General features: G+C 37.3%; 1 protein-coding gene across 1 annotated transcript in view; it reads left to right on the top strand.

Annotated features, from left to right (window-relative positions):
• The window catches only part of LOC308500954 (uncharacterized protein), a gene marked incomplete at both ends in the record, with an annotated part of 309,027 nt that overhangs the window by 150,628 nt on the left and 141,801 nt on the right, over positions 1-16,598 (top strand). The window contains 3 exons of the mRNA XM_081056445.1: positions 2,086-2,168; positions 2,261-2,335; positions 9,573-9,697. Of these exons, the coding sequence (XP_080912571.1) occupies positions 2,086-2,168; positions 2,261-2,335; positions 9,573-9,697 (283 nt within the window). The remainder of the gene's footprint in view (positions 1-2,085; positions 2,169-2,260; positions 2,336-9,572; positions 9,698-16,598) is intronic.

Genomic DNA, 16,598 nt, shown 5'->3' with positions numbered 1-16,598 from the left:
GTGTGTGTGTGTGTAAAGTTCTTAGAAAACACTAAAAATGCATCTCATTATGTTGTGTTTGTTATTATGTAAAGATAATTTAAATTACAAGGCTTTAAGAGAATAATATACTTAAAATCTGAATAAAAATGTTTCCACTTCCCTTTCTTATCTTGATTTTGACCGGATCAACCTCACTAACAATGAATTCTGTTTTAGACTCAAAATAAGGAAGGTGTTCCAATGATTTACATGCCCCTCATCTCAATAAACCGAGTGTCAGGCTTCTCACAGAAGGGGCAACTGACCTATTTGACTCTCCCTGAAGAAGGACATTTTTCGTTTCTGACTTTAGTATGGCACAGTGCACCAGGGGCAGAGTCAGAAAATACCATGAAAACATTTCTGCTCAGAATGCACGATCCCCACAAAGCTTGGGTGGATAGAAGAGGCTAGCTGAGTCATCTTTAGGGAGAAAAAGTTTTCCAAAGCTTGCAGACATGGAGAACATGTCCTAAAAATTTTACACTATGGCAATCTCATTAATAATATATCCACAGGGCAATTCCAAAGGGCAGGGGATGGCAGCTTTCAAACCCTGAAGGGAGAGAAGAGGGCAGGCAGCAAAGTTTTGGCTGCTCATGGTATAGGATACACGTATAAAAAAAAAAAAAAGAGAGAGAGAAAGAAAAAGATGTTGAGTCACAGCTCTTTGCCAAAGCTCTACTGAGGCATTACAAGCTCTAGCAGCTTCGAGGTCAGAATATTTGTCATAGGACCTTGGGGATCAACCTTGGCATATAGGTTCACTGAAGTGAGAGGTCAAGTCAACGACTTGAGAGACATAGAGTTGACGTAATACCACCTTATGTGATTGTGGGGACAGAGTACCAGAGAGCAGTTTCCAAGCTCTCGGCCTCATGAGAAAAGGTACTGGCTCGGTTATTGGATGGCCATCAGCTTTAATCAGATGGCCATCCACTATGGCTGGGTGGCCATCAACTGTTATCGGTTAGCCATTAGCCAGTAATGTAACTGCCATGGCTAGGCTGGCAGGTTGGTTGGTTTGCAGAGAATTAGATGGTGGGTTGCAGCTAGCATGGGTTGGTTTGCAGAGAAGCGGCCGACAGATTGCGCATCATGTGGAGCCTGCTTCCTTGTCTCCAACCCAGCCACCAGCGAGAATATAGTGGTATGAACTGCCCATCCATGGTTCCGTTGGTGTACCTTTTTGGCCTCGCCATATCCTGTGTTCTTGTGCGGGGAGCTGGAGCTGAGACCCCTCATGACAGTGATACCTCTGCTTGTTTGTTTATAATTTAAGAAGCATTTGTTGGGCTCTGTTTCAGGCTCTGTGCTAGACATTACAGGAGAAACAAAGATAAACAAGACACACAGTATGCAAGTTTTTTGTCTAGAGCAGCTGTTCTCAACTAGGGTTGTTTTGTCCTCCAAAGGACATTTGGCAATGTCTAGAGACATTTTTGGTTTTCACACCTGGGGGAGGGTTGGGGAAGAAGTGGAAGGTGCTACTGGCATCTAGCCTGTAGAAGCCAGGGATGCTGTAAAACATCCTATGGAACACAAAACTGCCCTCACAACAAAGAATTATCCAAACAAAAATGTCAATAGTGATGAGGTTGGGAAACTGAATAAAATACGTCTTTTAAAATATGACAAAAAAAATATCTCCAGTGGGAAGTACTCATTATATGCAGAGAACAGAATTCTTTAGTCTCAAGGTTTTCTATTGAAACATTGGTAGGAGGTACAGAGGAGTTTCTTTGGAAACTTGATTCCAGAAACATAGCTGATGACAGAGAATCCTACCCGGATGAGGGTAGGAAAGCAGAGCAGACACAGGTGCTGCTTGTAAATTGCATCCCAGTGGTGCAGCCAATAGTAGAGCGCTATTTGAACTTTATACTTGACTGAATTAAAACTGGGAGCGTCAAACAGCTTAGACCTTCCTTCTTAGAATTATTTCTTTTACCCCCACTTGTCAGGCTTTATACAGGCTCTTAAATTTCAGTAGTGTAAGTTTACATAGCCTCTGAAGTGAAAATCTGTAATATATTTTTTGTACCTTTTGTTTTTTAACCCTAGGAAGCATTTCTCATAAAACTGGTTCTCGCCCTATGAACTGTGATCTCAGTCTCTTAAAAGAAGACCAGGAATTATACAATAAGGTAAGGTGAAAGCTGTAGAAATTGGCTTTGAAAATACCATGAAAATACCAGTCCCTGATTATTAACTATGATTTCTTAAAATATATATCCAGGTAGAAAGTAATTTCGTCTTCAAAGCAGGTTTTGAAGTACAGGACATGCTAAAGCAGCTGACGTTTGTGAAATCAGTAATGCCAATAAATTTTTATTACATCCGAATCAGACTTCTTTAAGCCGTTGAAGACTTTAGCTAAATTAATCAGTCTATATGCCTTTTTTCCAGCATTGGCAGAGTGATTAGAAAATGTGCTGATTGTACTGTGTTTTATTTGGCATGATTGTGGCTGCCATGAAGTTTGTCTAGAAACTCTCTTGGTAAATTTATATAGATGGCAAAGTCTAGGTTTCCAAATGTTGGTTAAATTAATTTTACTGGTATTACTCGATGCAGTATTTAGATACCTAACCATTTCCAAAATCTATATCTATGTAGAACAAATGAGTTTGAGTTCTAAGTATTCAGAAAACTTAGCTTGCATAGAAAATTGAAGTAAAAGGATTGTCCTCCAACCCTGCCCTTTCCCACACAAATGATTTGAATCATTATCTTAATTCTGCATTATCCTGATAAATAGATATAGCTCTATGGAGAAAAATTTGTGCCATTATCTTTAAAGTAAGTTACTTCCATCTCTAAATAGTGGACCACCATCTGATCAGATAAACGACTGAGCTTATAATGTCCAGGTGACCACTTATTGCATTTATAATTGGGTTGTTTCCATACTGCAGTCTGTAATAAAGAAGAAAGCTTAGGAGTCAAAAGTTTAGTGAAATTTCTAATAATGAAAGACAATATTTAGTGAGTGCTAGAAAATTACTAGGTGCCAAGAAATGTTCTCAGTCCCCTACAAATGACTCATCTTATTCTCACAACAAGGGATAGATACTACTATTATCATCATTTTCCTTATTTTACAGGTGACAAAAATAGGCATGGGAGATGGAATAAGTTAGCCAAAATAACTTTGCTAATAAGTGTGTAGTTGGGCTTTGAACCCAGACTGTCTGTTTCTAGAATCCATATTTGTATCCATCATGAAATAATACTACAAAAATGTTGTATTATTTCTTTCTACTTTTAATCAGATATATGTTTTCCATTTCTTGGGTCTTATAACCTTAATTTAAGGGCTAGGATATGGAAACAAAAGACCATTTGCTGGGACGGAGAAAAGATCACATCCTTTATACCTTTTATGTATTAGGTACTGTTATGTATACTCTTTGAGAAACTAAAGAAAGGATATGCCCATGAGACTTGTAAGATATTACGTATGTAATAATAGCCTTTCAAATATTTTTATAAAATTCTTGTACCCATTATTGGCCTTAAACTTTGGGATTACAAGAAAGGCTAAAGTAGGTAAGGTGAGAAACACTGCAGTCACCCAGAAAACCTAAAATTCTTTCCTATATTTTTGAGTTTATATGTTTAATTAAAGAGTTCCCTTTTTCATTTTATTTTTAATATTGTGTTCCTGAAGTTGTGAGTCAATTGCTTGGGAGAGTAAGCTCTTCCTGGGGGTCAGGCACTGTGGGAAAGTGTCTTAAGTCTGAATTTCTTCAGGAAGCAGCTTGTGCCTATTGGGAATATGTCTCAGAACATCATTGTTGTGGAAAGAGAGTCAAAAGTACACCCAAGTTGCAAGCGACTGAGTGCTGTGGACAAGGGGGCTTTATAATACTTACTAAAACTAAATCTGAGACTCCCTACTCACATTTAAGTGTTTTCCTTTTTCTTTTCATCTTATGGTATTAAGACTTAATTTGCATCTTCAGTTCCTAATGAAAACTCTAACATAGATAATTCATAGGGTAGCTGGGGGGGAAAGAAAGTTAATGTTGAACTTCACATGGGAAGCATGAGTTCTTCAAATAACAGATGACCAGAGAACAACTGGAATTTGTGGTCCCAAGTGGCCAGAAATGCTAGTTGTTCTCCAGAGGACAGAAACAGAAGAAGCCAGGGTATTAGTTACTTGAGGGGTCTCTTCAGGTAAATTGTGAGCAACCCAGCCAGGTATGCCTGCCTCTGGGGACTGCTAATGGAAAGCCTGTCCTGAGAAATTATCTGATAAACACATCAGACATGAATTAAAGAAAGAAGAAGTAGTATTTTTGCTGAATGGTTTCAGGATTTAGGCTGGATTTAATTTGGAGCTATGAATTTTTTTTTTTTTGGATGATAATAACAGCACTGATGGAATTGAACATGATGTCATGTTTATTTGCTTTGATACTTCAGATGCACCTGGTGTTTGTTGTTATCTATGACTTGCAATTCTGTGATCTTATTAACACAAGCCTCTTAGCAGAGTACCTTCACCCCAAACCTTCCTCCCCTGCCTTCTTAAAAAATGGTGCACATCACTTGAGTAGGCATTAACGCTTCCACGTTGCTCACTTCTGATCTTCCCAGGACAGTTCAAAAGCATCTGTAATCCTGAGGATTCCGCCCTTTATTCACCATTTCCTCTTTCTAAGGCTCTCTCTTTTGATGAAACAATCCCTTTGCTCTTCATCTGGCCAGATGGGCAGATGAGCAGCACTCCTCAGAGCCCTGCACAAAGACCCTGCAAGGAGTTTTTTTTTTGGGGGGGAATTGCTGCTGCTAAGTGGAGCTTAATTGTGCTGGCACCATGATGCTTTTCCACTGTGCTGTCATTGGCCTGTGAACTGCAAGCTCTCTTTTTCCACACAAAGACTTGCCCTCTCATCGGTCCCATCAGCGTCACTCCTCTCCGTGAACCAATTAGTCCAGGGAAGGAATTATGGCCAAAGGGCAAAAAACTCTGAACAAAAAGATAGGGGCCCTGGGCTCTGCTTCCTACCATGTAACACAATTAAATAGGATTATCATGTCATGAGGTGGACAACGTTGAGACTGATACATACCGTTTTCCTATATTATTTTCTACTTAGCAGCTTCATAGAAATGCTGTAATAAATGCACAAGAATAGATGCTAAATATCCCATTGATTACCTAGGCTAGACAGTGCATTGTGCCAGACGCTACTCACATCCTTACTATTCTAAAGCAGGATGAGTGTTATCTCCCCACTCCCAGAAGAATGTTATAGATATTATCACAGTTTTTCTTTATAAAAATCCTATGACCTGTGTAGGACAAAAAATATCTTCAGTTTTAAGACTTAAAGAAAAACAAAAATCTTAAGTTCATGGACTTTAAATGATCTAAGTTTCAAAAATACTGAGACTTGACTGCATGTCTTCTGACCATCACTTATTGGCCTTTTTCACTATAACACTATACACTTTAATTTTTCACAATTATTTAAAACACTTCTTGGCTGTCATTTTGTGTTGTGTTTGAAACAGTGCTAATTCATTGTTTCCAAGCCTAATTCTGTATTTGAATGGCTACCTACCTAAACCAATTTTTTAGTCCATGAACTTGAAAATCATAGCTTGAATTTTATCAATTCACATTGAAATATTTCTTGTTGATTTCTGCAATGGGTCAGAGTATGAGTAGCCATGCACATGATATATAAAATGGGACACTGCAGAACAAATTGCACCACAAATTTCTCTTTTAAAGTATAGATATTCATCTTTCTAAAGACATTGCTATTGGAAGAATCTTTATTTTTTCTTTTCTTTTTTTAAATGATGATTTTGCTTGGTTTCAGTGTATAAATAGGACTTGGAGTTGTAATGGTCCAGGGGACTTATTTCATGTCTTTTAAATGTGATGTATCCTAGTGAAAGCATTGTTTCTCAGGTATAGATCCAAGATATAAATTTATGAGTGGCAGATTGTTTCGATTCCTCCAGGCAAATAGGCTCACACACCGTGGTACTCACTTATGAACTTCCCCACACATATTTACCTCCTTTTTTGGATTTAAAAATCTTATTTCTTTGTGTTTTTGTTTCTCTTTGGGTTCATTTCTTGGGGGATGAAATAGTATCCATGGTTTTGTCTTCTGCACATCATTTGAAGGAATTTTTAGCACATTAACTTAGATATTCTTAAAGGAAATCCAAAGATTCAGAAAATGTTTGCTATTTTTAGAATTCATAGGTGATTTTCTTTGGGACTTAGCAAGTGGAAATACAATTCATTGGTGTTATTATAATATAAGTACTTAATGAGATGACTTCTAAGAGCTACTTCTTGGGTGTCTACTATGTATTTATTACATGTTAGGTGCTGTGAAAGACACAGAGAAATATACTACATATCATTTTCACCATGAATTTAGTTGAATAATCAAGATGGGTATTCACAGATTAACCAAACAGAAAGCAATTTAGTATACTTTATCTTGAAACACCTATACTTTTACAAATCAGGTGCTTTGGTTGGTAAAACAAATCTATGGTGGCAGTTTCTACTTTCTAAAGTGAGGCTAAATAAAGAATCAAAGCAACTCATGAAGAAATGTCATCAAATTTAAAATTCAAATAATTATGAAAGCATATTTTAAGCACTTTAATAAGGTTTACAAATCAAATATTTTTAGCTGGGACAATTCAAAGCTCTCATATTTTAAAAAGATTTTTGGTGTTCTTTAATTTACTCAGGAATAGAGTAATTAAAAATACCAACACTAAATACTTTAAAAGTACCTTTATTGGTACAGGAGCTACAGAGGCTGAGATAGATAAAAAAGACCACAACAAAAGGTGCCTTAAATTGATGGCCATTATAACTGGATTTTGTTTTTAAGGTAATCAAATCAATCAATTTTGTAATAAAAGAAATGAGTTGAATTTACTAGAGATTTGATAACACACCACACCTACTTCCCCTGAGTTTCACACTAAGGTTTTCTGGATGACTGCCACCTGAGAACACAAAGCAACATTTTGCAGTTTTAAAATATTTCAGCTACAGAGTTGTGAAAAAACTTGTATGAACTGCTGTCAAGGAATTCCAGACAACTATCGTCTTACAAATGATAATTAAAAATATTTGAGAAGAGCATAAAGACAAGGATAGAAGAGTTTTAACATAACTATCTTATAAATACAAGTCATGCCTAATTTTCTTCTGTAGTTTTTTAAATGACTTTTTCTCAGCAGCATTTTATAATAAAATTTTACAGGCACCCTCAATATATAAACAACTGAAAGTTGAACTGTTTTGGTGGAAGAGGGCAGAAGAGCTCAGTTAGGTTAGCTGTTCCTTCTCCCCACTTCTTACCATACCAGGACTCCTGAGAATCCCTGGTTGAACTATAGGGCTCAGTTTCCCCAATGGGACAATGAGTTTGCTAGACCCATCATCATGGACCACACAATTTTCTCAAGTTCTAGTAAATTAGCTCCATAGACATTGTACGGTCCTGAGTTTAAACTTATGTTGTTGAGAGTCACAGGCTGTGGAACTCAGGAACTTTGGTGACAGTACTAGAATGAAGTGGCTTGCTAAAACAGAGAGCAGGGATGAACAAGAGTCCTGGTGGCCTTCGAATCCTACATCCCTGAAATCTAGCTGCCTTCCTCCCCTCTCCATAGGCTGGTAGTTCAAACTTTCTTTCAAATTCCTTTTTGCTGAAAGCTAGTTCAAGCTGCAGAATCCTTTATTTGCAACTGATAGTCTTTTTTTTTTTTTTTTTTTTTTTTTAGTTTAAAGCTCCTCTTGGATTGTAGGCAGTATGTTTTTTGCGTTTATTTGTACTTTTTTTGGGGAATTATTTCAGACAAACAAAAATGTGTAAAGAATACTCTAATGAACAGTTTTATATTCACAGCTGGCTTATGCAAAGGAAACGTTACAAACCCAGTTGAAATTCCTCATGTACCTTCTGCAATCCCCTCCCTTTTCTATAGAGGTTTTGATGTTTATTTGATATTTATCACTCCCATGCATTTCTTAATTTTTTGCATATGTATATCTCTTAAAAATAAGTAAAGTTGTTTTGCATGCTTACAAGACAGATATCTCAATGTATTTTTTTGCCCAATGTTGTTTATGAGATTGTTTATTTTTTTTTATTTTTTATTTTTTTTATTTTTTTATTTTTTTTTCTGAAAATTCACCATTTATTAAATCTATTGATTAGTTTTGGCATTTTGCAGTGTTACAAGATTTCTTTTTTTTTTTTTTTAATTAATTAATTTATTTATTAGTTTCAGGTGTACTGTGAACCCCCCTCCCCCCATCCACTATCCCTCCGACCTCACACTGAACCATCACATTATATATATAAAATTATAGTTGGCATTCATTAATGTTTAGCTTCTGATGTACAATGTCATGATCAGGTATCCACAGTATCCCTAAGGTGGTCTCCCAAATAGGACGCATGTCCATCGGATACCCAACAAAATCTTTACAACATTATAGAATACCTTCCCCAAATTAATTTTCAAAAGAAAAACCCTGAGGCCATCTTGTGGTTACCAGCTGCTTCCAAATCCCTTCACCTTTCCCCTTATCCCCAACCCCCTCCCACACACCCATCTAACCACTCTCGGTTTTTTCTCTGCGTCCCCAAAACTGACTCTGATTAGTTCATTCACATAGTCTTTTCTTTAGATTCCATATATAAGTGAGATCATATGGTACTTGTCTTTCTCTTTCTGACTTATTTCACTTAACATAATGTTCTCTAGATCCATCCATGTTGCTGCAAATGATAAGATTTCTTTCTTCTTTATGGCTGCGTAATACTCCATTGTATAAATGTACCACAGCTTCTTAATCCAGTCATCTACCGATGGGCATTTTGGTTGTTTCCATATCTTGGCTATTGTGTAAAGTGCTGCAATAAACATAGGAGTGCATACAGATTTTTGAATTGGAGTTTTGGATTTCTCCGGGTAGATGCCTAGGAGTGGAATTACTGGATCATAGGGTAGTTCCATTTTCAGATTCCTGAGATACCTCCATACTGTTTTCCATAGTGGCTGCACTAATCTGCAGTCCCACCAACAGTGCACTTTTCTCCACATCCGCGCCAGCATTTGTTGTTTGTTGATTTATTGATAATAGCCATTTTGACTGGAGTGAGGTGGTATCTCATTGTGGTTTTTATTTGCATTTCTCTGATGGTTAGTGAGGTTGAGCAGCAACTGATAGTCTTGACTTAATACAAATACCATGGCCACGATTCTTAAAAAAACATACACAAAACAATCTCACAACATTTATAGAAGCTTGTTTCATGTAAGATAATACAAATGTAAAAATGATATAGTCTGCAATTATAGACATGAGGATTTGGTGAGGGAATCTGAACTGTAAAGCAATAATTTCGGTGCAAAAACCATAGCTAAAAATGATTCTATGTCATTCTGGGTAAAATGTCACTATAACCAGGTAAACTTTCTATTATCTGCTAAAATACTTTTTTTTTTTCTCTCACTTACTTAATTTCACTGATAAGGGAAAAAGCTTGGCTGATCATTTTGTGAAGGAAAAATCAACTGCTTGGAGAACAGGAGAAATTGAAGATTATTCACACGATCTATCTTATTTGGAGGAACTGGAAAATCATAGATTTTCGGTTTGGTGAGTAACTGTATCTTGTCTTTCTATTTTAAAACTTACATGCATTGAATTAAACACGTCTTTATTCATTCTATTCTTTACTATTCACTTATTCAACAAATATTGATTGCATCCCTATTACAGGCAACACAATATGTGTCTCGACTTGGGAATGTCCATAGTTCAGTGAAGTATATGGATGTTTAAAAACATTAATGTGATAACACTGGTTTTTTTTAGTTGATTTTTTTTTTAATGCATGAATTGCCACATACACATGGAGAAAATGTTGGCCAAATTTGTTTGAGAATGGAGAAGAGTTCTTAAAAAAAGTTCGAGCCAAATCTTAGGGAGAAGTCTACAGTGGTGAAATGGTGACAACTTGGTGTGGGCAGCAGTGTCCACAGATGGAATTGCAAGGATGGTTGGGCTTGACACATGCTTAGTTCATTTGAGATGTATGCAGATTATAGTTATTGCTCTCTCTACCTGATTGTGTGCTTATAGGTATCTGTCTCTGTAAACATAATATAACAGATATGAGAAAATATGCAAAAGAGCAAGCCATGGAGCTTCTCAGAAGTAGTGATTACAGGATTTTGCAGTGGTGGGATTCATCAAAGTTTGGGGAAGGAAAAACAGCGAGTGACCTGTGGCGTAACCCAGAAAAGGAGAAGAGACAAAGTAGCTAGTTCAAGTCATCTGTTCCAAATCACTCACCTCCCTGCTCACCTCAAGACTCATGCCCTGAATGGTTTCCCTCTGGACATTTATCTGCCTCATGATTTGGTTCCCAAAGAATTTTCTCTTACTTTCCATCCTGGAACCACCATCGAGAGGACATGGTATCAGCTCAACTTTTCTTTATCCAGTCACATTTTCTACAAGTCCTACGGGTTTTCACTGAAATTTAAAAGTTTAAATATGTTCATCAGTGCTTTCCTATAGCAGCTGAAGTGCTCTTCAGGCTAAACGGTGAGTTGTTCTCTGGATCAAGAGATGCAGGCCTGTGCTTACAGAACATCTGGCAGAAAGAGATGCCAAAGAGCCCAGAAGACAAGAAATATGCATGCCTCTTCTAGAAAGAAAATATACAATAAGTGCAGTTTTCAAGTAAGAAAAAGACAAGCTTCATGTTCTCATGAAACTCTCAGTTTGTGATAGTTTCTCGGGGGACGATGACAAGCATACATTAAATTTCATTCAATAAAATAAGCACCAGAGCAGATACCAGGTACTGACTATGGTGCGCAGATGAGAGAGAGAGAACTTCTGTTCAGTCATGTGCTGAGTTCTTCTTCCCTGTGTGAAGTTCAGCTGGACTGGAGAAGCAGCTCAATTAAGCTGTCAGTCTCCTAGCTTCTCCATTTGTCCCTGTTGCCTCTCTAGGGTTTCTCTGATGACTCAGCTCTCTGTTTGCCTACTTCTGTTTGGATGACCTTTCAGAGTCCAGTGTATGCAATTTCACAATGTCGTTACTATTTTACAAATAGAATTAAAAGGCTGAAGATTTTCCAAGAATCTCAGAGCTTTAGTTTCTGATAGGTCCTTTAAGGTGCCACTCTGAGGCATTACTCTTTTAGTGAGCTTTTCCTCATGCTTGAAGTCCAGACAAGAGTCTGGCAAGTACAGCTCCCAGACCAAATTCCATCCTCCATCTGTGTTAGTAATGAGTTTAATTGGAACTCAGACATGCTGGTTACATACTGTCTTTGGCTGTTTTCCCCCACAATGGCAGAATTGAGTAGTTAAGGCAAAGACAATATGACCCAGAAAGCCTAGAATATTTACTGTCTAGCTCTTTACCACAAAAGTCTGCTCAACCTTGCTCTACACAGACAGAGATGTTTCTCTGTTTTTCTTTCATGACACTCACATTATTTTGAAGATATTTATATGCTTGTCTTCTTCACTATGTTCCTCATGTGTTTTGGTTTTCTATTGCTGAGGGCTTATTGGCTTGAAACAACCATCTCAATTGCTCACAATTTTGTGGGTTGGGAATTCAGGACACTTCATGGAAAGCTTGTCTCTGTTTCACCATGTTTGAGGCGTCAGCTGAGGTGGTGCCCTTAGCTGGGGGCTGGCTGGGATACCTTAATTGAGACCATGTATCTGGGGCCTCGATTTTTGCTCTCAACTGAGATCCTCACTTTTCCACCTGGGCCTTTCTCCACTGATGCTTTGGCTTCCTCACAGCATGATGCCTGGGTTCCAAGTAGCATCCTTCCCAGCAGAGAATGTGGGAACAGCAGATATCTTAAGGCCAAGCTTTAAGAGTTACACAGCAACTTCCACCCTATTCTGTTGGTCAAAAAAAGTCACAAGGACAGACACAGGAGCAATAGACCATCTCTTGATGCCAGAGTAGAAAGGTGACTTTGCGAAAGAGCACGTGGGATGAAATATATTGTCTGGCCATCTTTGGCAACATAACCTATCACATTTTGCTTCATTCATTTCTGTGTGCAAGGCTTCTAGCATAGGGTTCAACAAACACTTGTCAAACAAAACAAACAAGCTAAAATAAATGAAAGACTGTAGGCTTTGTAGATAGACCTAAGTATGAATTCTAGTTTTGCCAGTGTTCTGTAACCTTGAACAATTTCCTTAAACTCACTGAAAGAGTTTTGTCCTGTATCAAACTAGAATAATAACACCTGTATCATGGATTTTATGATTATTGTGAAAGCTGAGAGATAGTGTATATAAGATAGCCTATACAGTGACTGGAAGATGTAGATTTTTAATAAAGGCAACCAATATTATTAACATTGATAATAATACATTTTGAGGAAAATGTATTTTCCAAAGGTGAAAATAGAAAGCATATGTCACCTTAGAATTATTTTTCACTCTCCTCATCTGATTTTCTATTCTTCACGCACGCCAACCTTTATCACATCAGGGCTTCACACTTGATTCCTCCTTTGTCTGGAATATTCTCTCAGTTCTATTAGTATGGTTGGCTGCACATATGGCAGATCTCAGCATTGTGTTTACTTCTCGAGAGAATCTTCCTAACTATTCTACATAAGGTAGTACCCACCCCTCTTCTGGTTATTTATTTTATCATCACCTTGTTTGTTTCTTTTAAAGTACTTACTACAGTTTAAATTAATCTTTTATATTTATTCATTAATTTTCTTATTTCTGTTTCCTCTCACTACACAAAAGCCGTAGGTAGGCAGGAACCCATCTTGTGTGCTCATGCCTGGGTTTTCTGGCCCTAGCTATAGAATCCTGATTTATAATAGGTGATCAGTAAATATTTATTGAATGAGTGAATAAAAGGATGAATGAGTGATTAGTCAGCTTCTCTCCTCCCCCCTCTTCTTCACCTCCCCACCTTGGTTGTCATACCTATTTATTTACTTCCAATCTCTACTCTTGAGAGTGCTACCATTTTAAAAAAAAAGTAATATGGGATAATTAACCACTATAAACATTTCTTTTTAAACTAGATTTGAGGATATGGGGGCTGCTGAGACCGCTATAAACTTGTATTTTAAATGATCTGCCATACAATCTGAACAATTTCCTTGATGTTTTATTAGAGCTGGTAAATCGTTTATTGGGGCAGCCTTTACCTAAATCCTTTCCAAATCCCCATAAAATGCTTTTAACACAGAATACTGTACTACCCAGCTTCAAAGATACACATGATGTCGTGTCTGAAGTATGTGCTCCAGAGCAGCCAGCTTAAATGTATGCGTTTTCTTTCTCTTATTGTATTTCAACCCCTTCCCTTCCCCCCATCCATGCTTCATTTGAACATGCTGATTATGGAAAATTTGGTAGATTGTTAAACTTCAGTAGATCACAGCATTCAATTAAAAAAAAAAATACCACATAGGATTTTCAGCTGGTCAAATGTAAGTTTATCTCATTTGTAGCTGCCAATAATTTTTTGAAATGTTTCCAAAATATAATTTTAAAACTATTAACATTTTTCTACCAGAAAGATACCCAGCTAAGTGGCCTCTGAGTGTGCAAAAGAGAACAGTGCTCTATAACCTCTTGCCCTCGCCGGCCTGCGGCCAGCACTGTCAGGTGGTGCTAGGCCAGAGTCCGCTTGGCTGTTCCTGCTGGGGTTGGCGTCATGGCCATCTTTTCTGAGCCATAGGATGTTTACATTTTTTCTTTGAGATATATGGTAGTATGCTAGGATGACTATCTTTTGCTCATATTTTGAATAACGTGAGCTGTTCAAGGTACGCCTCACTGCTGTTGTAGTAGAGGCTTCATTTTCATCGTCACTCTTTTGGCTGCGTAGTGTTTGGCTCCGCCTGCTGTGTGCTCCCATTATACCCTTTACATTTTCTTTGTGCCACTCAATACATGGTGATTAGCTGTGCAATAGTCTCCCTCCCTCATTAGACATAAATTTAATACATTTTATAGGACTAGAGATTAAGTCAGTCTTTTGGGCCTATCCACAATGATTGATAAATTGCAAACACTTACTAAATATTTATTACATTAATACATGAAAAATGAAGGTAAAATAAGAATATTGACATTTCCAGAAGGAAGATCTAGAGAGAAAAAAAATTCAAAGATATAAAACTTAACTTTAGATGTCCTGGACAAGGTGTTTATGTTGGCTATTGTTTCCACCTATTGAGCATGTTTCTTCCAAAGAGTTCTTTCGCTCATCCACTTTTCTGATAAAAGACCACCCCCCACCTACATGTACATAGGAACCTATATACTCCAACGGGTTGGGCTGTTATGTGTATTATGTTTCTATGACTGCTATGATTGGTTCAGGGCTGGGCACGGGATCTGAACCTGGCCACCCAAAGCCCTTGCCCAGGATTTTGAATTTTTTTGCTTGGCAGTAGAAATTCTTTCTCCTCTCCATAGTCTTATGCTGGAATGATTTAAGGTTGATACTCCCCGTGGCAATGGCTGTCCTTTTATCATCCCTACTCCCTCTCCCTCATCTTGTTCATATTTCTCATTTATAGTCTTTTGAAACAAATAAATATAGGAGTCTCATTGATGCTTTTTAGGTGACACATATGTATTCTGTTTCATAAAAAGGAAAACAAAAAACAAAAACAAAATGTATCAGAGAGACTACCTAAAATTCCCATCAATGAGAATCTATATAGATAAAATTGCATGCATACATGAGAACGTGGATTTCACATGAAAAGATATTGTCCGCTGGGAAATTTTAATTTTATTTATTTTCCTATGAGGGAGAAAACTTCAGTGAGAAAGTTTACAATGTCCATTTAGTTAATTACATAAATAGCCACTCATCTGCCTGGGTAAACAGAGCTATAGAATCTCATTGCCTGTGGAGTGAATTGGGTTCCCTGCTTCCTAATGCAGTATCTTAATCATTGCACAGTGATTTCTCTGAAGAAGTTAGCCAGATTATGTGTTAAATTCCTCTGGAAGTAGTGCTAATGTCTGCTTCAAGACAGTAGATATCACTCCATTGGTTTAAAGAAGTTAACATAGTTTTCAGAGGTATCTAACTTCCAACTGGGGAGAAGATTCAGTAACAAGACAATCTTAAAATGTTTCCATTACTATTCAAATACAACTAGGTGGGTAAGCGACCAGAGAATCACACACTTTTAGAGCAGGAAGGGATCTTGGGGACTATTTAGTTCAGCCCTGTCGGTTTATACAAGCATAAAACTGAGACCTATAGAAATTAAGTGACTTGCCTTAGGTCATACAGCTAATACATAATGGAAATGGGACTAGAACCCACTTCCTTTCCATCTCAATCCAGTCCCAATTATAAAAAATAAATTCTTCCTAGAACTCAACTGGTCATTTTATAGTTTCTTGTTTGTATCAACTGCATGCTGCTTTGATATTTATCAATACATTGATGAGAAAGTGTTTATTCTTGGGAAAATGCATAAATGGATTAATATGTTTCCTCCTGCCATGTGGGTAGGGAGGGGGCAGGTGCCAAGATGTTTGCAAAATGCACACGTTACTGGCCACACAGAATGAGATCTTTGTGTGTTCTCAGCCAGTAATTTATGAGGCTGACCTGAATTTGTTGCTTGGGGAAGGTATGAGTTAACTATAAACATCACAACAGGAAAGTTATTCTTTAATAAAATGATACACTTTTCTTTTTATAACACACGTGTGATTTGACATTGAAATAAAATGCAGATGCTACTTTGATTGGCGTATTCCCCATTGTGCTTTTCCAAAACACCTTCACATATGGTCTGCCTCATTCCTGAGAAATGACTTGTTGTTTATGTCATACAAACAGAACAGATTGATTTTACAGTGAGTAAGAAGGATGATGAATTGTACGTTGGAGAGAAATCCTTGTCTCAGCAATCTAAACACTTGAAAATAAATGTTGCCTTTTAGGAAAGGCTCTCATGATACACCAAGGATCCCTTCATTTCACCCCCTCTTTCTAAGGGTTAAATAGATATACACATGCAATCTCAGAAAATAGAAAGAGTAGTTACAGTCACCTCAAAATATAATTTTTCTTTTCACCATTTAAACATATGGAGATCTAACAGGTCAAAACAAACAAACAAACAAAAATGTCTGTGCTGTCCCAAAGAACCAACCACCAAATATATGGTGCTTATATATTGTATCTGTACTCTGACCAGAACAAAGCCATGTCTCATCTTGAGAAGAGAGTAGTATTGTTTCTTTATTTCTCGAGTGAATTTTAAATATAAAAATTGTATGCTAAGAAGCTTTCCTAGGGGTCTCCAACTTTTATGCCTCCAGAATTATTCTGCATAATACAGAGACAAAAATGTTCTGTGCTCACTCCTCTGACAATAGGCTAACCACATCCGTTTTTGCAGAATTTTACAGTTTATGCTTCTCTTAAACTTGTTCCCATACCTTTCTTTTTTTCATTTGATGCTCATAACAGGTTTGTGACGTGATATTACTAACT

The sequence above is a fragment of the Rhinolophus hipposideros genome (genome assembly GCF_964194185.1).
Source record: "Rhinolophus hipposideros genome assembly, chromosome: 8".
Lineage (NCBI taxonomy): Eukaryota > Metazoa > Chordata > Mammalia > Chiroptera > Rhinolophidae > Rhinolophus > Rhinolophus hipposideros.
Note: the sequence above shows the minus strand (reverse complement) of the source record. Positions and strands in the feature narration are given on the sequence as shown.